Genomic DNA, 24515 nt, shown 5'->3' with positions numbered 1-24515 from the left:
TCCTTTCATTCCAGGCAACATCCTGGTAAACCTCCTCTGCACTCGTTCCAATGCCTCCACATCCTTCCTATAGTATGGCGACCAAAACTGCACACAATACTCCAGATGAGGCCGCACCAGAGTCTTATACAGTTGCAACATGAATGGCGGAAGCGGGTCAAACCCGTGCATGTCCATCTCTTTCTGTAATATCTCAAAGTCAATATTGCAATGGATTAGACAAACTGCTCTCTGTCTCCAAGGACATTCTTTGAACCATGAAGCAGTTGTGCAATGTGAGAGATTCACAGTCTTCGATGCATTCTCAAACAAATGGCAGTCCAGTGGCTCAGTGGTTAGCCAGAGATCTGCATTGGATTCCATCTCTTTCCCCTCACCTCGCATAACCCTTTCCTACTCTCTATCATCTCCCCATCTTATATATTGAGTTATCCCCTTTCAGCATTGTAATTTCCTTTGCATCAAAGCCATCTGACTGCGATCCCACAATTAAATTCCCATGTTCCCTCCTGCTGCAGTAGCCCTAATCACCCTTCTTGACTTTTAGTGGATGGAGCCAAAGGATAGATCAGACTCCATTCTCTTGAGAGAATTAGCTGGACAAAGAGCTCGAGTAAAAAATGAGGTCTGCAGATGCTGGAGATCACAGCTGAAAATGTGTTGCTGGTCAAAGCACAGCAGGCCAGGCAGCATCTCAGGAATAGAGAATTCGACGTTTCGAGCATAAGCCCTTCATCAGGAATGAGAGAGAGTAGCCAAGCAGGCTAAGATAAAAGGTAGGGAGGAGGGACTTGGGGGAGGGGCGATGGAGGTGGGATAGGTGGAAGGAGGTCAAGGTGAGGGTGATAGGCCGGAGTGGGGTGGGGGCGGAGAGGTCAGGAAGAGGATTGCAGGTTAGGAGGGCGGTGCTGAGTTGAGGGAACCGACTGAGACAAGGTGGGGGGAGGGGAAATGAGGAAACTGGAGAAATCTGAATTCATACCTTGTGGTTGGAGGGTTCCCAGGCGGAAGATGAGGCGCTCCTCCTCCAGCCGTCGTGTTGTTATGTTCTGCCGGTGGAGGAGTCCAAGGACCTGCATGTCCTCGGTGGAGTGGGAGGGACAGTTAAAGTGTTGAGCCACGGGGTGATTGGGTTGGTTGGTCCGGGCGTCCCTGAGGTGTTCTCTGAAGCGTTCCGCAAGTAAGCGGCCTGTCTCACCAATATAGAGGAGGTCACATCGGGTGCAGCGGATGCAATAGATGATGTGTGTGGAGGTACAGGTGAACTTGTGGCGGATATGGAAGGATCCCTTGGGGCCTTGGAGGGAAGTGAGTGTGGAGGTGTGGGCGCAAGTTTTACATTTCCTGCGGTTGCAGGGAAAGGTGCCGGGGGTGGAGGTTGGGTTGGTGGGGGGTGTGGATCTGACGAGGGAGTCACGAAGGGAGTGGTCCTTGCGGAACACTGATAGGGGAGGGGAGGGAAATATATCCTTGGTGGTGGGGTCCGTTTGGAGGTGGCGGAAATGATGGCGGATGATACATTGTATGCAGAGGTTGGTGGGGTGGTAGGTGAGAACCAGTGGGGTTCTGTCTTGGTGGCAGTTGGAGGAGCGGGGCTCAAGGGCGGAGGAGCGGGAAGTGGAGGAGATGCGGTGGAGGGCATCGTCGATCACGTCTGGGGGGAATCTGCGGTCCTTGAAGAAGGAGGCCATCTGGGCTGTGCGGTGTTGGAACTGGTCCTCCTGGGAGCAGATGCAGCGGAGACGAAGGAATTGGGAATATGGGATGGCGTTTTTGCAGGGGGCAGGGTGGGAGGAGGTGTAGTCCAGGTAGCTGTGGGAGTCAGTCGGTTTATAATAGATGTCTGTGTTTACTTACAAATTGTCAACTGTCTGTCTTAGGTACCTGTGATCATGAGCACCCCAAAAAATCAACAACAGTGTATCATTTGGAAGAATTATGTGTCGGGGACAAAGAGCGCCCCGACTGTGTTCCACAACAGGTTGTACCAGGATCCAAAAGGCAGTCTGTGACCCACTGGAAGGCACTGAAGATGTGCAATTCCCTTATCCTGACTGTTGTTGATCAGCTAGCTCTCTGACACATCCAAACAGCTGGACAGACGTCAGATACTGCCTTTGACTTATTGTACACCTTGTACAGCTAGACTGAAGGGAGACATCCCAGATTTGACTGAGACATACTTTCATTAGTTTTTGAAGCATGATCAACTGCCTGTAAAATATACAGCATGTTTGGCATTCTGATGAAAAGTCACCAGAACTTGGAATGTTAACTCTGTTTTCTCCCTACAGTTGCTGCCGAAGCTGCTTTCACTAAACAGCACAGCAAGATAACATATTGTGATCTTTAAGGTCAAGCTGAGGGGCCAAAATGCAAAAAGGCAAAACAACACACTGGGGAGGCACAAGACAGTGAGTGTTATGACATCAATAGAGATGCAGCCTCATTTAGTCTGTGAACTGGTTCCCTGTTCTTTTTGGTAAATAGTCCTAGCAGTCTGGCAGTATAAATACGGATTCTAAGAAGGTAGTTGTTGTGCTGCGATGATGCAAAGGATAGCACATGTCAGATGCTACATGTTGGATGCCAGTGTCCATTGACATGGGGTGCATGTGGCTGTTGCCAGTTCAGCACGCCTTGAGATGGTGATGCTGGGTGTCCAAGGTAGATGTCCAGAGCAGTAAGTGCTGACCTGGTATCACAGGGATTCACTAACATTTGTGTCAGAAGGTCTTGACACCTAGTTTCCATTCGGAATGTAGTAGAATAAGATACTGTGTATTAATGAGAAAAGATCAAGTAATAATAATCATCATAAGAATCAATAATCCCCATTAATAAGTCTCTTGCCATTTACAAGTAATAATCTCATCTCAGCCCCCAGGATTTGGTTGGTAAGGTGACATGATGGTCTCAAAGGCAAGAAAGGCCTCACTTGATATCTAACATAATTCTTCCAAATGATACGCTGTTGTTGATTTTTTTGGGGTGCTCATGATCACAGGTACCTAAGACAGACAGTTGACAATTTGTAAGTAATTTTTTCATGGTTTATTGAATTTGCAAAGCATCCGTTTCAGTCTGATGCATTAGTTAATTCTAGAGTCACAGAGATGTACAGCACGGAAACAGACCCTTTGATCCAACTCATCCATGCCCTCCAGATATCCAAAATTATCTAATCCTACTTGCCAGCACTTGGCCCATATCCCACTTAACCCTTCCTATTCATATACCCATCCAGATGCGTCTAAGTGTTGTAATTAAACCAGACTCTATCAGTTCCGCTCCAGCTCATTCCATACATGCATTACACTCTGCGTGAAAAAGTTGCCCTTACATCACTTTTAAATCTTTTCCTTCTCACCCTAAACCTACGTTCTCCGGTTGTGAACTCCTCCACTCCAAGGAAAAGATATTATCTATTTAGCCTATCCGTGTCCCTCATGATTTTATAAAGCTCTATAAGGTCACCCCTCAGCCTTCACACTCAAGGGACTCTACAGCTCAAACCCTCCAACCCTGGAAACGTCCATGTAAATCTTTTCTGAACCCTTTCAAATTTCACGACACCCTTTCTATAAGAGGGTGATAAAGGAAGTTTCAACAGTGACAATTGGTATCAGTACTGATACCAGAGGACAAACAGACGATCGACATGAAATATTCCAATTTCATTAAAGCACTGGGAACATGAACATCTCATCGAGGTGACCAGGAACTCTTTTTTATGACTTCCTTTTTTTATTCTTCTGGTCCACCTTTCACCTGCCTGGTGAGGACTGTTCAATGAAGACTGCTCTCTGGGCACCAACTGATGAGATGTGCTTCCTTCAAGGTCTGCTTGATGAGAACTGCCCTTTGAGAGAACTACCCTCTGCCCCAGTCTTATTACTATATCATATTTCCATGGGCAGGGACCTTACACTGTGCTCTTTTGGCCAGTGGCCCAATTGAGTGGCCCAAGACCTCTTCCTGAACCTCCAATCTTCATCAATTATGACCGACTTAACACTGACATTCTTTACAAATCCACCGACTCCCACAGCTACCTGGATTACACCTCTTCCCACTCCACCTCTTGCAAAAATGCTATTCCGCATTCACAATTCCTCTGCCTCCACCGTATCTGCTCCCAGGAGGACCAGTTCCACTGCAGGATACACCAGATGGCCTCCTTTTTTAAAGACCATAATTTCTATTCCGATGTGGTTGAAGATGCATCTCATCCACGTGCCGCACCTCCGACGTCAGACCCCACTGCTCTAACTGCAACAAAGACAGAACCCCCTTGGTCCTCACCTTCCACTCCACCAACCTCCACATAAACCGCATCATCCGCTGACATTTCAGCCACCACAAACAGACCCCACCACCAGGGACATATTTGCCTCTCCACCCCTTTCCACTTTCAAAAAGACCATTCCCTCCATGACCACCTGGTCAGGTCCATGCCCCCCAACAACTCACCCTCTCCTTCTGGCACCTTCCCTTGCCATCGCAGGAATTGCAAAATCTGCACTCATACCACCCACCCCACCCCACTTCCACCCAAGACCCCAAATGAGCCTTCTACATCCATTGAAGTTTCACCTGCACATCCACCAATGTCATTTATTGCATCCATTGCTCCTGATGCGGTATCCTTTACATGGGGGAGACAGGGCACCTTCTCACAGAGCGTTTTAGGGAATATCTCCGCGACACCCACCCCAAGCAACCCCAATGCCCCGTGGCTGAACATTTCCACTCCCCTGTCACTCTGCCAAGGGCATGCAGATCCTGAGCCTCCTCCACCGCCGCTCCCTCACCACCTGACACCTGGAGGAAGAACTCCTCATCTTCTGCCTCAGAACACTTCAACCCCATGGCATCAATATGGACTTCACCAGTTTCCTCATTTCCCCTCCCCCCACCTTACCCCAGTTCCAATCTGCCAACTCAGTACCATCATCATGACCTGTCCAACCTGTGACTCTTCCTTCTCACCTATTCACTCCACCCTCCTCTCCGATCTATCTCCTGAGCTGCCTTCTCCGCAGCCCCACCCCCCTTCCCATTTATCTCTCCACCCGGAGGCTCTCATTCCTGCTGGACGGCTTTTGCCCGAAACGTCGATTTTCCTGCTCCTCGGATGGTGCATGACCTGCTGTGCTTTTCCAGCACCACTCTAATCTTAACTCTGACCTACAGCATCTGCAGTCCTCACTTTCGCTTTATTGCTAGATTTATTAATCCAAGGATCAATGCAATATTCTGGGCTCAAAATTAAAAATACCCGGAGTCTAAAGATGACATGCTTGTTTGAAAAACTTGACCTAGTCCTCAAGTGTTATAGAAATGTACAGAATGGAAACAGACCCTTTGGTCAAACTCGCCCATGCTGATCAGATATCCAAAATTAAGCTTCTTCCATTTGCCAGCACTTGGCCCATATATAACTCAAGTACCCAGTCAGATACTTTTTAAATGTTATAGCTGTACCAGCCTCCACTTCCTATGGCAGGTCATTCCGTACACGTATTATCCTATGCATGAACACGGTGCCCCTTACGTCCTTTTTAATTCTTTCCACTCTCACCTTAAACTTATGCTGTCTAGTTCTGGACTCCCCAACCATGCAGGAAAACACCTGGATTGTGCACCCTGTCCACCCCCCCCCCCCCCCACCTCATGATTTCTTGAACCTCTATATGGTCACTTCTCTGCTCTGAGACTCCAAGGCAAATAGTCCCAGCCTAAATAGTCAGCCTCTCCCTAAAGTTCAAACTGTCCAACCCTGCAACATCCTTGTAAATCTTATCTAAACCCTTTCACATCATCCTTCCTACAGCAGGGAAACCAGAATTAAATTAGTATTCCAAAAGTAGCCGAACCAATGTCTTGTACAGCTGCAACGTGAACTTCCAACTCCTATATTCATGCAGTTTTGGTTTCTTTTGTTAAAATGATATACTTGCATTGGAAATAGGTCAGAGAAAAATCATTTGATTGATTCCTGTGAAGTAGGGATCCTTGCTTTAAAAGTCAAGTGGCACTGGACCAGAAATATTAGCACTGATTTCTCACCACAGATGAGACGTGCTGAGATTTCCCAGTGATTTCAAATTTTTGTGTGTTTCAACATTTCTGTGTTCCTGTAATTCTAGTTGCTTGTGCTTCCCCAGTCCCAAATTGATTTTTATGTACATTAATGAGTTTGATACAAATGTTGGTTTGATTAGTAACTTGCAGGCAAAATGGCAATTAGTGTAGTAAGTAATGGTGACAAAAGCCTCAGACTACAGAGCAGTGCAAATGGAATTTCATCCTGAAACACGTGAGGGGGTGCATTTTGTGAGGTCTAACAAGGGAAAGGAGTACATAATGAATGGCAAAACCTCAGGAAGCACAGAGGAGCAGAGTGACATTGGTAGGCATGTTCATATATCCTTGAGGGCAGGTAGGCAAGGTGGTTAAGAAGCTATATGGGATACTTACCATTCTGAGACTAGGCACTGAATACAATAGCAAGGAGGTTAGGGAACTGTATCAGACAATGGGTAGGCCACAGCTGGAGTACTGTGTGCAGTACTGGTCACACAATAGGAAGTGTGCGATTGCACTGTAGGGGACAAAAGGGGATTCACCAGGCTGTTGCAGCTTTGAAGAGAGACTAGATAGTCTGGGGTTGTTTTCCTTCGAGAAGAACAGACAGCAAGAGGACCAGATTGTGGTCTACAAAATCTTAAGGCTACAGACTGGGCTGAATCAGATGAAACGTTTCGGATCCAGGAAACCTTCCTCGGATCTTGTTCCACGATCTACCCCCTACCTTCCGCATTCCAATTACCAACCAATCCCCGCCCCATTCCTTCAAACAGTGGCCAATTAGATCGTGGGAACGCAAGGAACGTTCACGGGAAGGTCCGGCCTCTAGTTCCTATTGGTTAGAGAATGCTGATGGGCAACAATTTGGACCAATTGTTGACAGAGGTCCCGCTTATGCACTTCAGGCTAGTGTGCAGATACGGAAGCTGGCGTGAGAGAGATTTCCGAGTGGATCATAGGGACGGTGAGAAATTGGGTTAATATTCACTCAGAGTGTTTCCGGGAGGACTGCAGTGAGGATAACTGGTCATACAGTAATGGTGTCACAAACACATGAAGTCCAACTGTAGTTTGGAGGGAAGAATAATGACCGTCCCTTTTCAGGAGGGTGGAGGCCCCAATGGGGTCATGATGAGAAGGAGCTGGGGTTGGACTGTGGAGGACAAAGTTAAAAAATCACAGAACACCAGCTTATAGTCCAACAGGGTTTATTTGCGAGTACAAGCTGTTGGTTCGCTGCTCCTTCATCAGGTAGTTAGTGAGCTCCGAAAGCTGGTACTGTCAGATTAACCTGTTGCACTATAACCTGGTGTTGCGTGGTTTGTAACCAATGAGATCAGACAGTGTGTGACCCTGGGGACGATGATTCCCAATGAAATCAGACAGAATGGAGGGTATCCCCAAAGTGAAGACAAGATTTTGTTTCCACTTGTCAGTTCTGAGCTATAAGTGAAGAAGACTGTGCAGAGTTGACTGGCCAGCTGATTGTCATTTCTAGTGCCCAAGTCAATGTCTGGTGATTCATCCAATTTGTTTTTTTTAATGAAGCTATCATGGTTGTTTTGTGTAACTGGTGTGTTCAGCCACCTCAGAGCCAGTTAACAATTCTCCACATTGCAGTGCTTCTGGAATTGCCTGCAGAATATTCTGTGTCAGGAAGAAATCTGGCGTTAGCTTGCACTGTTTGCCAATGAATGCTGCCAGTGTTGAGTCAGGACTGATGGGAGCCACCTGGAATTGGGTTGTGGAGATCAGTGGGACTGACAGGATTTCACAAGGCTGCTGTCACTGTCACAGATAAGGAAGTAGCACTATCACTAGACTGCTAATCCAGAGACACCAGCTAATGTCTGGGTATCTGGGTTTAATCCTGCAATTGCAGTTTGTTGTATTTGAATTCAATACAAATCCAATACAAATCTGAAATTCAGAGTCCTAACAGTGACCATGAAACATTATCTTTTGTCAGAAAGACCTATCTGGTTCACTGATCTCTTTTAGGGAAAGGAACTACCCTCCTACCCATAGAGGCTTATATGTGACTCCAGACCTACAACAATTTGGTTGACTCTTACATGCGATCTGGGTAGTTAGGAATAGGCAGTAAATGCTGGTCTAGTCAATGATGCCCACAACCTGTGAATGAATGCAAAAGAAAATCTGATCTAAAGAATTCATCATTTGAGATGATATGGGGAAGGAGGGAATGCTTTATTGTTTAAGACAGCAATGTTCTTCTCACTGCAATATTCTCCGTCTACCTCTTCAGTTGATATATATATTTATTACAGAATCCAGGAACACATGTCACCGGCAATACTGAAGGATCAAACAGGGAAGAAGTTCCAATGTGTTAGAATGGACCCAGTTGGGTTCACAAGCTGATGTAACACATCTTTTTTGTCTTAAAAAGGTCCCCTGAACCTGCACAAGGACCTGCAGCTCAGGTAGGAAGAGGGAACAAGATGAGTTGTGTAGAAAGGGGGAAGTGAGTGACCACCCTGGAAAAGGAGAACATTGGCATGGAATTCAGAAAAATGTACTATGAGGAACTTGCACAGTTTGACATAGGAAATGGGAGGGACTGGAGTCTCTGTGTGCTTAAAAACAGACAAATCTGTTGCTGTGGGAGGCGAGGCAGGAAATTGCACGGCCTCTGACATGAATTTCTAATTACTTACCGGGGAGGTGCCAGAGGACTTGGAGGATCGCTAATGTGGTTAATTTTCCAAGAAGGATGACAAAAAAGAACAAGGAAATTATAGACCATCGAGTTTTTTTTTTAATCACTGAAGGAGAGAATTAATATCCACTTGGAAAGGCATACATTAACTGAAGATGGCTTCATCAGAGGGAGGTTAGGCCTAACAGATTTGTTATAATGCTTGAAAGGTGTGTGGAAGTTCAGTTGATTTGGTTTATGTGGATTTGCACAAAGATTTTTGACAGGGTCCTTCAAGGGAGACTGATTGATTGAGCAAGTTAAAGCACATGGAATTCAGGAAACATGGCGAGATGGATCAGAAACTCGCTTAGTAATAGGACACAAAGGGCAATCGTGACTGGAGGATGGTGTCCAGCAGTGTATCACAAGGATCAGTACTGGGACCCTTATTGTTTGTTACATACATAAATGGTTTAAATGAAAATGTAGGAAAATGTTAAACAAGTTTGCAGACAAGACCAAGATTGATGGCGTATTTAACAGTGAAGGAGATGGTTACAGGAAGGTGGAGATGTGTTGGTCAGATGGGCAGAGCAGTGGCAGAAGGCATTTATCCCTGATAAGGTGCACTTTGGAAGAAACAACAAGATGAGGAGTATAGCCAGGGTGAATATCGAGCAGCTGCTCCCCTGGGTTGAAGGTACAATCACAAGAGGGTCAGAGTTTTGGGTCAGGGCAGGAGAGTCAGAGGGCATTTGAGGGAAAAAAATCCTTTTCACTTAGCGATGGGAATCTGGAATGTCCTGCCTAGGCAGGCAATGGAAGCTGGAAATCCTATAACCTTTTTAAAAAAGAAATTGGGCGAGCACTTGAAATATCACAACAATCAAAGATATGGGACAAGTGCAAGAAATTGGGATTAGTGCACTTTTAGTGGTAGTTCTGTCAGTATAGACACAACAGCCCAGGGCCTTTTCTGTGGTGTATGACTCTGACTCTACGTTGAAAGTTGTTACAGTCACAGGTCGTACTGGAAGTGTCCAGTTGGTAACTGGTATTGGGAATTGGAAAGTGAGTGGAGGTAGTGATTCAGAACAGGGTCTTCCTGAACAACAGTGAGACATGAAGGAGGCCACCCCACGTGGGGCATCAGTGAGAAGCAACTGGGACAAAGGAAAAAGAAAAAAAAAAGTTGAAGATTTTGTGGTCAGTAAGTTAGAAGGACTGTTAGACCAGGTCATGAAGGGTAAGCACCTCCCCAGTACCAAAGGGAAGAACATTGTAATTAGATTAGATTACTTACAGTGTGGAAACAGGCCCTTCGGCCCAACAAGTCCACACTGACGCGCAACCCACCCATACCCCTACATTTACCCCTTACCTAACACTACGGGCAATTTAGCATGGCCAATTCACCTGACCCGCATATCTTTGGACTGTGGGAGGAAACCGGAGCACCCGGAGGAAACCCACGCAGACACGGGGAGAACGTGCAAACTCCACACAGTCAGTCGCCTGAGTCGGGAATTGAACCCGGCTTTCAGACGCTGTGAGGCAGCATTGCTAACCACTGTGCCACGGTGTCGCCCACTAATTGTGTTTATAGAAGGAATACTCTAATCAGCACAAGTAGGAATTGACAAGATTGAGGGTTGATAATTTCTGGATCATTTTACACTGGTCTGTTCATGGAAAGGATTATGAGACAAATCAATGCAGGTTAAGGCCTTGAGCAGGAGGGAAATGTTCATGTTCTCGAGTACTTGAAGTGAGTTTGCATTATTGCCTATCTGTAGAATCATAGAATCCTGATAGAATGGAAACAGGCCATTTGGCCCAACAAGTCCACACTGACCCTCTGAAGAGTAACTCTCCCATTCCCCAACCTATTACTCGACACTTGCACCTGACTAGTGCACCTAACCTACAGATTCCTGAATGCTTTGGGCAAATTAGCGTGGCCAGTTCATCCACCCGACACGTCTTTGGATTGTGGGAGGAAACCCATGCATACATGGGAGAGCGTGCAAACTCCACGCCGACAGTTGCCCAAGGTTGGAATCAAACCCAGGCCTCTGGTGTTGTGAGGCAACAGTGCTAATCAGTGAACCACCATGCAACCCTCTAATTATCCTTGAACTGAGTGACTTGATTAGCCAGTCCAGTGGGCATTTATAATTTAAACATAGTACTGTTGCTATGGAGTCACACGCAGGCCAGACCAGTTAAGGAAGTCTTAGATGTCTTTAAACACCATTAGTGATTGAGGTGGTATTTTACAACGGTGAGTGATAGTTTCTTGTCTAGGTTTCAATTCCTGCTCTGACTAATGAATTAAACTTAAATTCCTCCAGCTGCTATGTCCCAACGTATTAGCTTGTACCCAGTGACATTACATTGGTCCATTGACTAGATCAAGCCATCATCAGCAATGACTTTGAATCTGTGTGAAGAGGATCAGCCAATCTGACTGGGAGTTCAATACTGGCAATGAAACTGTTTAGTTGGAAGTTCGATGATTTTGACCCTGCAATGAAGGAAGGCCAAGTCTGGAAGGTGTGTAACTTGGTGGGGAAACTCATGGCGATGACATTCCCATGTACCTTCTGCGTGGTCTTCTGGGTGGTGTGACGCATTAGCTATAAGGAAGTGTTTAGATCTCCATGGGATTCATTAGAAACAGACCCTGATTGCTACTTCAGTCGAGTGAAAAAAAGAGAGAATTTCAGTATTAATACACACTAAGTGAGAGTTCAGGAGCACAAACTTGTTTTCAAGGATTATATTTAAATATACACCATGTATACAGTTAAAGAATGGGAAGGTGTAATGGACAAGGGAGAGAGCGAGAGAGACCAGTTGAATCCCTTTATTTTCTTCCCCTTCTATCCATAAACAGTGATTTAAGTTCGAACAAGCTGTGGTGAATTTCCTTGATGCTGGCCATCAAAGGTTAATGGTGGGGAGGGGGCTCATTGATAAGCTGTTCTTGTTAATGAAGGAGTTTCTGGCTTTCAGGCCAAATCCATTGAGCATGTGCTTGGAGATGGAGAGTTGTTTTCAGCATCTCTGTAGACACAATACATCTTTGGTTCAAACCTTTCACTGTCTTCATATGATGACAGGAAAGATTTCCCACAAGGGTAGCCTGTCTAGTTATGTCTCTCTGCAATCCACTTTTTGAACTTGTGACCAAGTTGTAAATCACATGATCTGTGGCAGACATTTTAGAGGCTGAGCAAAGTCAGTCCTTCTAAATGAAATGAAAGTAGAGATTTAAAAAAATTTGTCTGGCTAAGAAGGAAGAAGACAATACATTTCTTGACGGGTTTTGAAAGCTGTTCAGGAGTGACTGAATTGGTTAAAGAGGATGCTTTGTAAGGAACTCCAGAATTTATATTTCAAGGTGAAATTACTGAAACTTAGCAGTGAATGAGGTGATCAGAAGAGGCTGTACCAGGTAAGCTGAAGATAAGTCGTGTTTGGTAAATATGATCAATTTTGAAGAGTAGGAACAGGCAGATTGTACCGGTTTGAAGACTGTTCTTCATCATGTGGTTCACACATATATATTTAGTTACTCAGTATAAGGAATTATAGCCACTGATTTGAAAGTTGATAATGTGTGTTATATTTATTTGTGTTCACAGATCCAGACTTCACAATCACTGGTTTCTTAACCAAGTATAGAAATGCCCAGCTGCTCCAGCTGACAAAATTTTATGGGGACGGACTTAAACAGGCGACTGAAGAAGGGGTGGATGGAGTCAGCTCATTGTTAACATGTGAGAGGATTTTCAGTGGAAAAGAACATTCGGTAAGTGGAGGGACACATGATGGATTCCAAATATATATAAATCATAACCTTCATAGAAAAACAGCAAAAGAAATACTGGAAGAAGAAAAAGACTGAAGTGTTATGTTCCACTATCCTGACAGCCTCCCGCTGCTATAATATTGGCATTATTAATGAATCACAATCCTTTCGTCCACAACAAACCCAGACATGAAATAAGAAAAAACACAGTAGTTCAGAGCTTTCAGAACCACAGATAAGAAGCCACTTGTCTCCTAAGTCGATTAAATATAAGGAAAAGTTAGTTTTCACGGTTTTAACAAAATTTTCAATATTTTACAACAGAAAACAGGACAGACCTTCCCATATGACAGACTTTACCAATTTCTTCCCCCAAATTAATCTTTTTGCTCATGTTTAAGCTAACTTTTCTGATGCATTTAAATTAATAGTTTGAAAAGTCAGTTTAAATTGCTGTCAGACTTTCTGAAGGCTTCAGGGATGAATCTTATAAGGCATTGGGATAAGTACATGACCAGGAAAGGTTTGGAGGGAAATGGGCCAGGAGCAGAGAGGTGGGATTAGTTTTAGTTTCGGATAATGTTTGGCAAGGACTAATTGGAATATTTGACTGTGACTCGATCATTCGATAGCCAGTGATTTTTGCAAAAGTACTATCTTAAAAAGGCATTGCTCACAGGTAAAATAAAGATGCTGGTGCAATTCAGTTCATACATCTTAACTGACTGAACAGTTAAAATCATCCTATTTCCCACAAGAATGGACATGTGCAGAGATAGGACCAGCAACAAACCTGTACTTTCTTCATGAGTCAGATAACAAAGGGAGAATGAGATTGAGTTCTACATACTATAGCACAAGCATATATTGATTGGGATAGGCATTTTCTCAGCCATTTTAATATCTTGTACCACAGGAATTGGTGTTCCCTCCAAGTTTGTCCACTCCCTCATATTTCCCCTACTTTCACCTAATCAGTGGTGGGTGTGTTTGAATCAGTCTCGGTGTGATAGTGGGTAAATTGGAGATGGTCATGGGATTGAATGAGAAATGTAAATGGTAACATATGTTATTGAACCCATAGGGAGGGCCTCAACCGGGACCTTGGGTTCATGTCACATTACAGGTGATCACCATTGCACTACACATGCACACACACACTCTCACATACACATGGACACAGGTACACACAGACACGCACACAGACACCCTCACACACCCTTATAGACATACACACTCCCACATGCACCCCCTCACAGACTTAAGACACTCTGCACCAACCACACACACACACACACACACACACTCTCTTTCTCACACTCACAACCCCCACCCCAGACAGACACACACATGTGTGGTGAATTTGTACTTGCAGAGTTGCATTCCACTTTGCTCAAAAACTGCATACATTCATGTAGACCTCTGAGCTCAAAAACTGCATGAATTTATGTAAAACTCTGTTATCTCACTTTTTAGATTAGAATCAATCTAAACATCAGGTCATAGACAGAGAACACAGGGGGCTAACACCTTCAACATATTGTCTAGCTATCACCATTGTTAACAGCTAACCCGAGAATGCAACTTTTAAAAAAAAAGGGTTTTGTGATTTATACATGTAAGAAGTGAAACTATCACTGTATTCTAACAGATGAAAGGCTTAACAGGCAATCAATTTTTCAATGTATAATTTCAGTTACATCACACTGCAAATTTTTGCTATAAATTCTGTGTTACAATCGAGCCCTCCACTATCACCTGATGAAGGAGCGTCTCCGAAAGCTAGTGTGCTTCCAATTAAACCTGTTGGACTATAACCTGGGGTTGTGATTTTTAACATGGTTAAACAAAGTTGGCCCCAGGACACAACACCGAGAAACTGTTACAGTGAATGTTTGGAACTGAAATAATTGTCCTCCTAAACAATGCCTTTGACGAAGGTATGAGGCCAATAAGTGAAGTGCTTTCCAGAGAAAGGTCATTGACCTGAACCATAATTTTAATATTTCAATTAAACCATAATTAGACTTGAGGGTCACTTTGTCCTTCACTGTTTTGCTCCTGATCAGAACAGGTTGCTTCCTGTCCCAACTGAGGTAAAGTTGATGGACAAACTGTGTTTGAGGATGAAATGGCCTACTTTAGGTCCCTCTTTCCAGAAGATATTTACAATATACTCACCTGTATTCACCGTGGGAGATCAAGATATGGCGCAGTGATTGTTTTCCACACTCAAAATAACTCGGGAATCCCATTTCTGAGGAGATCATTTCCTTCGCATTCACAGTGTTTATATTTCACTCCACTACTCGATCTGCACATGATTATTCTTTACAGGAAATGACTGAACTTGCAGAAAAGGGAAATGGGCAGACAGTTCCAAATTGCTGCTTAACCTGGTGATTGGGAATAGCTGTCAGGCCCAAAGGGTGATGTGGGAAGCCTTTGTAAAAATGCATCATGGGTTGCCAAATTTGGATAAAAACTGAAAGAAATAGAGGAACAAGAAACAGTAAAGTCTCTCGTTATTTGATGTCAGATTGGAGCATTTTATAATTTGCTGTAGTATTACTCAGATCTGAATTAATGAAATCTAAATTTGAACAGGTTCTGATCCAGTTCATGATATGGATGCCGTCCAAAGTTTATCTGAAATACCCAGTCACCTGAAAGGTAATGACCAACATGGAAATCTTAAAGCATTGTATTTCATTTCTGTAAAACAAAATGTTTGATTTTAACCATGTATTTGGAGTTTTATAATTAGATAATCTAAAGCTCAGAAGCTGGGAAACACAGTTCTCAGTAATTGGATCATCCTTCAAATCTCAACCATTTTGCATAGAATTCATACAGTTTCTCCTGTATGCTGTAAATGGGTGGGAGTTGAATTATTTCTTCATATGAATCTGCTGGTCACTGTTGTGAATGACTTTTAGTCAGAGGATCCCGCTATCATGTGAACCCCTGTACACACCCAGCAGGATCCCGATACACTTTCAAGTCTAGACCCATGCACATAGCATTTGAGAATAACAACACTTTGAGTTAGACATATTTGGTTATGTCTTTCTGATAGAGGACAGAGATGTGAAAATAAGTGAATTGCAGCACTTCTTTATTCACTCTGAGTGTGGTCGTCTCCAGCTCAGCCAGTATCTGTTGCCCATCCCTTGCCCAGAGAATAGGTAAGAGTCAACCACGTTGCTGTGGGTCTGTAATCTCACAAAGACTAGATTAGGGAAGGATGGCAGAACTCTTTCCCTGAAGAACATTAGTGAACCAGAGGAGCTTTTTTCAACAATCAACAATAAATCCATGGTTTTCGTTATCTCTTAATTCCAGGTTGTTCATTGAATTTGAATTCCACCATCTGCCATGGCATGGTTTCAACCCAGATCCCCAGAACATGAGTTGAATTTCTGGATTAATAGTCTAGTGGTCATACCATGAGGTCACTGCCTCCCCGAATTGACATTAGGTCTTTGCCATGGAATTGGTCATTTGGTTCAAATGTTCCTCACATACCCTTTTTCATCTGTATTCCTGTAAGCCTTCCTTTTGTTTCGTCAGCTTTCATCCATGTATTAGATTAGATTACTTACTGTGTGGAAACAGGCCCTTCGGCCCAACAAGTCCACACCGACCCTCCGAAGAGTAACCCACCCATTCCCCTACATTTACCCCTTCACCTAACTCTACTGGCAATTTAACATGGCCAATTCACCTGACCTGCACATTTTTGGATTGTGGGAGGAAACCAGAGATACAGGGAGAATATGCAAACTCCACACAGACAGTTGCCTGAGGCGGGAATTGAACCCGGGTCTCTGGCGCTGTGAGACAGCAGTGCTAACCACTGTGCCACCGTGCCACCCGTATTCATCTGACCATTTCCTTTTGTAGTGATGTCCATTGTAAATATCTCTGGGGTAATGATGTTTCACCTGGATTACCTTCTGGGATGATTAGTGACCACCTTCATTTCCAAAGGTAACCTGAGTAGCTGGATCACTGCCTGGTTTGGGGATTGCATCGTCTCAGATTATAAAACTGTAAAACCGTACAACGGATAGTGAGAACAGCTGAGAGAATCATCAGGGTCTGTCTTCCCTCCATTACAGACATTTACACTACATGCTGCATGCAAAAGTCTAATAGCATTGTGGTAGACCCCACACATCCCTCACTCAAACTCTTCTTCCTCCTGCCATCTGCCAGAAGATACCAGAACATTCGGTCTCTCATGGCCAGACTGTGCAACAGTTTCTTCCACCAGGCTCCTTAATACAGTATAAATGGACTCTTTCTGCTTTGAAATTCTTTTGTATTGCTGCTAGATAAGAGACATTTTTCTATCATGCTTCTTTACACTGTAACTTGTATTTTGTATGCACTTTATGCTGTGTACGATTTTGTAGTTTTGTGCTGTCCATATAGCACCCTCGGTCCAGGAGGAACACTCTCTTGTTTTTATTGTATCAGTTGTATATGGTAGAAATGACAACTAAAAGCTTCTCACTTTCCCTCTCCTTCTCCCCGTGCTCCTCTCCTTGTCCCTTCCCCTCCCCCCCTTCCCTCTTACCCTCCCTCTTTCCCCCACTTCCTCCTCTCCACCCTTACTCCCCACTATACCTTCCCCCTCCCTTTCCCTACACTCTCCATACCCTCCTCTCCCTTCCTTCCATGCCCCACTCACTTCCTCCACCCCCCACCCCCCCCGGCCCCCCTCCTGTTATGTGTTACCCCCCGCCCGTGTTGCTCATTCCCCAGCCGCATCCCTCCCCGGGCTCAGGAGCAGGATTTGACCTCATGTCCTGCCATTCAGTTTCTGTGGAGGTGATGGTCTTGTGGCCTTATTGCTAGATTTATTAATCCAGAGATCAATGCAATGTTCTGGGCTCAAATACACCAGAAATGATTGTGGAAGCTGAGCTCCAGTTTTAAAACTATCTGGAGTCAAAAGATGATATGAATGTTTGAAAAACCTGACCTCATCCTCAAGTGTTAGAGTCATAGAGATGTACAGAATGGAAACAGACTCTTCGGTCCAACTCGTCCATGCTGACCAGATATCCCATATTAATCTTGCCCCATTTGGCCCATATATAACTCAGCGTACCCACTCAGATGCCTAAATGTTATAGCTGTACCAGCCTCCGCTTCCTCTGGCAGGTCATTCCATACACGTACCATCTTATGCATGAAAATGTTGCCTCTTGGATCCCTTTTAATTCTTTCCATTCTCACCTTAGAGCTATGCTGTCTAGTTCTGGACTCCCCTACCCTACGGAAAAATACCTTGATTATGCACCCTGTCCATCCCCGCTTATGATTTCATGAACCTCTATATGGTCACCCCTCTGCTCTGACACTCCAGGGAAAATAGTCCTAGCCTAATTTCTCAGCTTCTCCAGAAAGCTCAAACTGTCCAACTCTGGCATTTTCCTTGTAAATCTTATCTAAGCTCTTTCACATTTCACAACATCCTTCCTATAGCAAGGAGACCAGAATCGAATACAGTATTCCAAAAGTAGCCGAACCAATGTCCTGTACAGCTGCATGACGATCTCCCAACTCCTATATTCATTGTTTAATGATACACTTGCATTGTAAATAAGTCAGGGAAAAATCATTTGACTAAGTCCTGTGAAGCAGGGATCCTTGTTTTAAAAGTCCAGTGACACTGAACGAGAAATGTTAGCTCTGATTTCTCACCACAGATGATGCAAGACCTGCTGAGATTTTCCAGTGATTTCAATTTGTTCTATTTTCCTCTAATTCTGGTTGCTTGTGCTTCTCCAGTCCCAAATTGTTTTTTATGTACATTAATGATTTTGATACAAATGTAGGCTTGATTAGTAACTTGCAAGTTATATGACAATTAGTGCAGTAAGTCATGGGGACAAAGCCTTAGACTACAGAGCAGTGTAAATGGAATTTCACCTTGAAACATGTGAGGGGATGCATTTTGTGAGGTCTAATAAGGGAAGGGAGTACACAATGAATGGTAAGACCTCAGGAAGTACACAGGAGCAGAGAGATATTAGTAGGCATGTCTATAGATCCTTGAGGACACCAGGGCAGGTAGGCAAGGTGGTTAAGAAGCTATATGGGATACTTATCTTTCTGAGACTAGGCATTGAATACAATAGGAAGGAAGCTGGGGAACTGTATAAGACAATGGCTAGGCCACAGCTGGAGTGCTGTGTGCAGTATTGATCGTCACACAATAGGGAGGATGGGATTGCACTAGACAGTACAGAAGGAGATTCGCCAGGATGCTGCCGAGGCTGAAGTCTTGCAACTTTGAAGAGAGACTCAATAGTCTGGGGTTGTTTTCCTTTGAGCAGCGTTGGCAGCGAGAGAACCAGATCGTGCTCTACAAAATCATGAGGGGTATAGATTGGGTTGAAAGGAAGAAACTTTTCCCTTGTGGGTGGGTGGTATCAGTAATGAGAAGAGATTTAAAGTAAGGGGCAGGAGATTTGAAGGGTGGTGTGTATCTGTGCTGGAAACAAAACTTTATGATTCCCTCTCCCACTTTCTAATTTCAAAGCCAATCACTTTCTCCTGTTTCTTTCTCTACCTCACTCTGAACTCCACTGAACCCACAACAAAAACAACTGCAGATGTTGGAAGTCAGAAATTGTTAACCAATCCCCGCCCTGCTCCTTCAACTCATGACCAATCAAATGATCGAAACTCAGGGCCTTTCACGGAAAACGCCCGCCTCTGCCTCCTATTGGTGAGAGCGTAGTAATTGGCGGATCAACGGGCCAAACAGAAAAGGCCCTGACGGAAGCCCCGCCCACGGACTGTAGGCTAGTGCGCAGACCCGGAAGCGGGTGTCAGCTGTCGTCGGTGGGGGGGATTTCCAGGTGGATTGTGGAGGAGGTGAGACATGAGAATAATGTTCTCTCTGAGTGGGTTTCGGGGAGGGTTATAGTGAGGATACGTGTCGTACTATAATGGTATTCTAAACACAGACTGGTCCGGCAAGGCCAACTGCAGTTTGGAAGGAAAAATACCGACCGTCCCTTTTCAGGAGGGTGAGGATCTCAATGGGATCATGCTGAGGAGCTGGTGTTGGGCTGGGGTGCACAAGGCTAAAAATCTCACAACACCAGCTTATAGTCCAACAGGATTTATTTTCAAGTGCAAGCTTCTGGAGCGCTGTTCCTTCAGGTAGCCTGCGAGCTCCGAAAGCTGGTACTTTCAGATTCATCTGTTGCACTGTAACCTGGTGCTGTGTGATTTGTGACCAATGAGATCAGACAGTGTGTGACCCCGGGGGAGGATGGGGATCCCAGTGAGGTCAGTCAGTGTGTGACCCGGGGGAGGATGGTGGAGATCCCAGTGAGATCAGACTGTGTGAGACCCGGGAAGGATGGGGATCCCAGTGAGATCAGACTGAGAGATCTGGGGAGGTTGATGGAGACCCCAGTGAAATTGAGGCTGAGCTCAGCCAATGCAGGTGCGTAGTTCATGCAGTCTGCTCTGTTGTTTGATAAAGAGTTTATTGGTTCACATTCAACAGATTTATATCTCATTTCTCACTACACTTTCTTGTCTCCTGAACCACTCTCCTGGTCTCTTCATTGAATGAGTGTTGGTCCCACAGCTGAGTGAGAGATCCATGACATTATAGATTACAATTGAGGGCAGTTCCTCTCTGCTGGTGGGCTACAACAAGCCGACTTGGTTCTCAGGTTTCACTTCCTGGATCTGTTTTGAGTTCAACCTACTTAGTGTGGTTGTACTGCCACACAGCACAATGGAAGTGTCTCCAAAGTGAAGACAAGTCAGTTCCTAGTTTTAAGTGAAGAGGACTGTGCAGGGTTGACTGGGCAGCTGATTGTCATTTCCACTTTGAATTCAATAAAAACCTGAAATTGAGTCTTAATGGTGACCATGAAACATTATTCTTTGTCAGAAAGACCCATCTGGTTCACTGATCTCCTTTCGGGAAGGGAACTGTCATCCCACCCAGACAGGCTTATATGTGACTCCAGACCTACAGCAATGTTGTTGGCTCTTAACTGCCATCTGGGTAATTAGGGATGGGTAGTAAAGGCTGGTCTAGCCAATGATGCCCACATCCTGTGAATGAACAAAACAAAATCTGATTGAGAGTTCGTCATAAGTTTGCTGATCTGGGAAGGACGGGAATGCTTTCCTTTTGAACACGGTAATGTTCTCCTCGCTGCAATAATCTCTGTCTACCCCTTCAATTGATATATATTTATTACAGAATCCAGGAACACTTGTCACCAACATTGCTGAAGGATCAAACAGGGAAGAAGGTCCAAAATCTCCCAAAGTGTTCGAATGGACCCAGGTAGGTTCACAAGCTGCTGTAACCTGCACAAAAAAGGTCTCCTGATCCTGCACAAGAACCTGCAGCTCAGGCAGTAGAGGAAACAAGATAAGCTGTGTAGAAAGGCGGAAGTGAAGTGACCACCTTTTGTCCTCACTTTGGAAAAGGAGAACATAGGCACGGAATTCAGGAAAAGGGATTCTGAGGAACTTGCACAGTTTGACATAGGAAATGGGGATGATTGGAGGCTGTGTCTGGCTTAAAAACACACACATCTGTTGCTGTGGGAGGTGAGGCAGGAAATTGCAGGGCCTCTGACACATTTTTATTTCCTCTCTGGCTACGGGGGCAGTTTCAGAGGCCTGGAGGATAACTAATGTGGTCCACTTTTCAAGAAGGGTGATAAAGGTGAACCAGGAAATTACAGACCGCTGAATTTCATATCACTGAAGGAGAGAATTAATATCCACTTGGAAAGGCATTAACTTAGGGTAGTCAGCCTGGCTTTATCAGAGGGAGGTCAGGCCTAACAAATTTATTAGCATTTTGGGAAAATATGATCAAGTGTGTGGATGAGGGAACTTCAGTTATGTAATTTTATGTGGATTTCCCCAAAGTTGTGGACAGGGTCCTAAAAGGAGACTGAGAAGGTTAAAGCACATTGAATTCAGGAAGTGTGGCGAGATGGATCAGAAACTCGCTTAGTAATAGGACACAAAGGGCAATCGTGGCAGAGGATGGTGTCCAGTGGTGTACCACAAGGAACAGTACTGGAACCTTATTGTTTGTTATATACATAAATGGTTTAGATGAAAATGTGGGGAAATGTTAAACAAGTTTGCGGATTAGACCAAGATTGATGGGATGATTAATAGTGAACAAGATGGTTGCAGGAAGATGAAGATGGGTTGGTCAGATGGGCAGAGCTGTGGCAGATGGCATTTATCCCTGAGAAGTAAGGTCCGAGGGATTGTTGCTGAACAAAGTGACCTTGGAGTGCAGGTTCATAGCTCCTTGAAAGTAGAGTCGCAGATAGATAAGATAGTGAAGAAGGCATTTAGTATGCTTTCCTTTATTGGTCAGAGTGTTGAGTACAGGAGTTGGGAGGTCATGTTGTGGCTGTACAGGACATTGATTAGGCCACTGTTGGAATATTACATGCAATTCTTATCTCCTTCTTCCTGTCAGAAAGATGTTGTGAAACTTGAAAGGGTTCAGAAATGATTTACAAGGATTTTGCCAGGATTAGAGGATTTGAGCAGGAGGGAGAGGTTGAATACACTCGGGCCGTTTTCCCTGAAGTGTCGGAGGCTGAGGGGTGACATAGAACATAGAGCAATACAGCACAGAACAGGCCCTTCGGCCCACAATGTTGTGCCGAACATCTATCCTAGATTAAGCACCCATCCATATACCTATCCAATTGCCGCTTAAAGGTCGCCAATGATTCTGACTCTACCACTCCCACGGGCAGCGCATTCCATGCCCCTACCACTCTCTGGGTAAAGAACCCACCCCTGACATCTCCCCTATACCTTCCACCCTTCACCTTAAATTTATGTCCCCTTGTAACACTCTGTTGTACCCGGGGAAAAAGTTTCTGACTGTCTACTCCATCTATTCCTCTGATCATCTTATAAACCTCTATCAAGTCACCCCTCATCCTTCACCGTTCCAACGAGAAAAGGCCGAGAACTCTCAACCTATCCTTGTGCGACCTATTCTCCACTCCAGGCAACGTCCTGGTAAATCTCCTCTGCATCCTCTCCAAAGCTTCCACATCCTTCCTAAAGTGAGGCGACCAGAACTGCACACAGTACTCCAAATGTGGCCTAACCAAAGTCCTGTACAGCTGCAACATCACTTCACGACTCTTGAATTCAATCCCTCTGCTAATGAACGCTAATACACCATAGGCCTTCTTACAAGCTCTATCCACCTGAGTGGCAACTTTCAAGGATCTATGTACATAGACCCCAAGATCCCTTTGTTCCTCCACCTGACTAAGAACCCTACCGTTAACCCTGTATTCCGCATTCTTATTTGTTCTTCCAAAATGGACAACCTCACACTTGGCAGGATTGAACTCCATCTGCCACTCCTCAGCCCAGCTCTGCATCATATCTAAGTCCCTTTGCAGCCGACAACAGCCCTCCTCACTGTCCACAACTCCACCTATCTTCGTGACCTTACAGAGGTTTACGAAATCATGAAGGGCATGGATAGGATTAATAGACAAAGTCTTTTCCCTGGGGTGGGGGAGTCCAGAACTACAGGGCATAGGTTTAAGGTGAGAGGGAAAGATACAAAAGAGACCTAAGGGGCAACCTTTTCACATAGAGGGTGGTACGTGTATGGAATGAGCTGTCAGAGGAAATGGTGGAGGCTGGTACATTTGCAACATTTAAAGGGCATTTGGATGGATGAATGAATAGGAAGGGTCTGGAGGGATATGGGCTGGGTGCTGGCAAGTTAGGATATCTGGTCGGCATGGACCATTGGGTCCGTTTCCATGCTGTTCATCTCTATGACTCTAAGTGCGAGGTGATGCACTTTGGGAGAAACAACAAGATGAAGGAGTGTTGAATGAATGGCAGGACACTGGGTAGCTGAGAGGAACAGAGGGATTGTGGGGGTAATTATTCAGAGATCTCTGAAACCAGCAGAGCATGTGATTGGGACAGTTAAGAACGTAGATGGGACACTTGCTTTCATCAATCGTGGCACAGAGTATAAGAGCAAGGAGGGTAATGGTGGTGTTGTACAGGTTAGGTCCCACCTGGAGTACAGGAAGGATGTGATCGCACTAGAGGGGACACAGAAGAGATTGACCAGGATATTCCCTGGGATGGAGCATTTCAGCTGTAGGACATTCTTTACAGACTTGGATTGATTTCTTTTAAAGCAGCGAAGACTAAGGGGCGGGGGGGGGTGGAATGATTGAGGTGTATAAGATTATGCGGAGTACAGCCAGGGTGAATATCGAGCAGCTGCTCCCCTGGGTTGAAGATTCAGTCACAAAGGGGTCATAATTTTGAGTCGGGGCAGGAGATTCAAAGGGAATTTGAGGAAAAAAAACCATTTCACTCAGAGGGTGGTGGAAATCTGGAATGTACTGCCTGGACAGGTAATGGAGGCTGGAATCCTTATAATCTTTAAAAAAAAAATGTGAACAAGCACTTGAAATACCACAACGTTCAAGAATATGGGACAAATGGAGGAAATTGGGATTAGTGCATTTTTAGTGGTAATTATGTCAGGACAGACACAGTGAGCCGAGGGCCTTATCTGCGCTGTATCACTCTGACTCTGTATTGAAACTGTTACAGTCAGAGCTCCTGAATACTGGAAGTGTCCAGTTGGTACCTGGTATTGGGACTGGAAGGTGGATGGAGGTAGTGATTCACAGCAGGGTCTTTTTGAACAACAATGAGACATCAAGGAGGCCATTCCGTGTGGGGCAGCAGTGAAAGGCAATTGGGAAAAAGGAAAAGGGGGATAAAAAGTAGTTGGAGATTCTGTCATCAGGAGATAAGGGGTGTAAGAAAGACATCAGCTATGACCAGGTCATGAAGGGTACGTCACCTCCTTCGTACCAAAGGGAACAACATTGTGTTCCA

At 44.7% G+C, this 24515-nt stretch overlaps 1 protein-coding gene across 6 annotated transcripts in view; it reads left to right on the top strand.

Annotated features, from left to right (window-relative positions):
* Positions 1-6988: 6988 nt before the first annotated feature.
* The window catches only part of LOC132834532 (NACHT, LRR and PYD domains-containing protein 3-like), a 47672-nt gene continuing 30145 nt past the window's right edge, over positions 6989-24515 (top strand). Inside the window, exons 1-6 of one of the 6 annotated variants that reach the window (XM_060853451.1) lie at positions 7005-7057; positions 8385-8540; positions 11113-11314; positions 12409-12575; positions 15183-15248; positions 20830-20916. In XM_060853451.1, coding sequence (XP_060709434.1) covers positions 20907-20916 — 10 coding nt within the window. In that variant the 5' untranslated portion in view covers positions 7005-7057; positions 8385-8540; positions 11113-11314; ... (1 more) ...; positions 15183-15248; positions 20830-20906. Of the gene's footprint in view, positions 7058-8384; positions 8541-11112; positions 11315-12408; positions 12576-15182; positions 15249-19420; positions 19473-20829; positions 20917-24515 lie in introns of those variants that run through there. The other 5 variants (XM_060853453.1, XM_060853455.1, XM_060853454.1 and 2 more) reach the window with 5 other exon arrangements.

The sequence above is a fragment of the Hemiscyllium ocellatum genome, chromosome 40, assembly GCF_020745735.1.
Source record: "Hemiscyllium ocellatum isolate sHemOce1 chromosome 40, sHemOce1.pat.X.cur, whole genome shotgun sequence".
Lineage (NCBI taxonomy): Eukaryota > Metazoa > Chordata > Chondrichthyes > Orectolobiformes > Hemiscylliidae > Hemiscyllium > Hemiscyllium ocellatum.
Note: the sequence above shows the minus strand (reverse complement) of the source record. Positions and strands in the feature narration are given on the sequence as shown.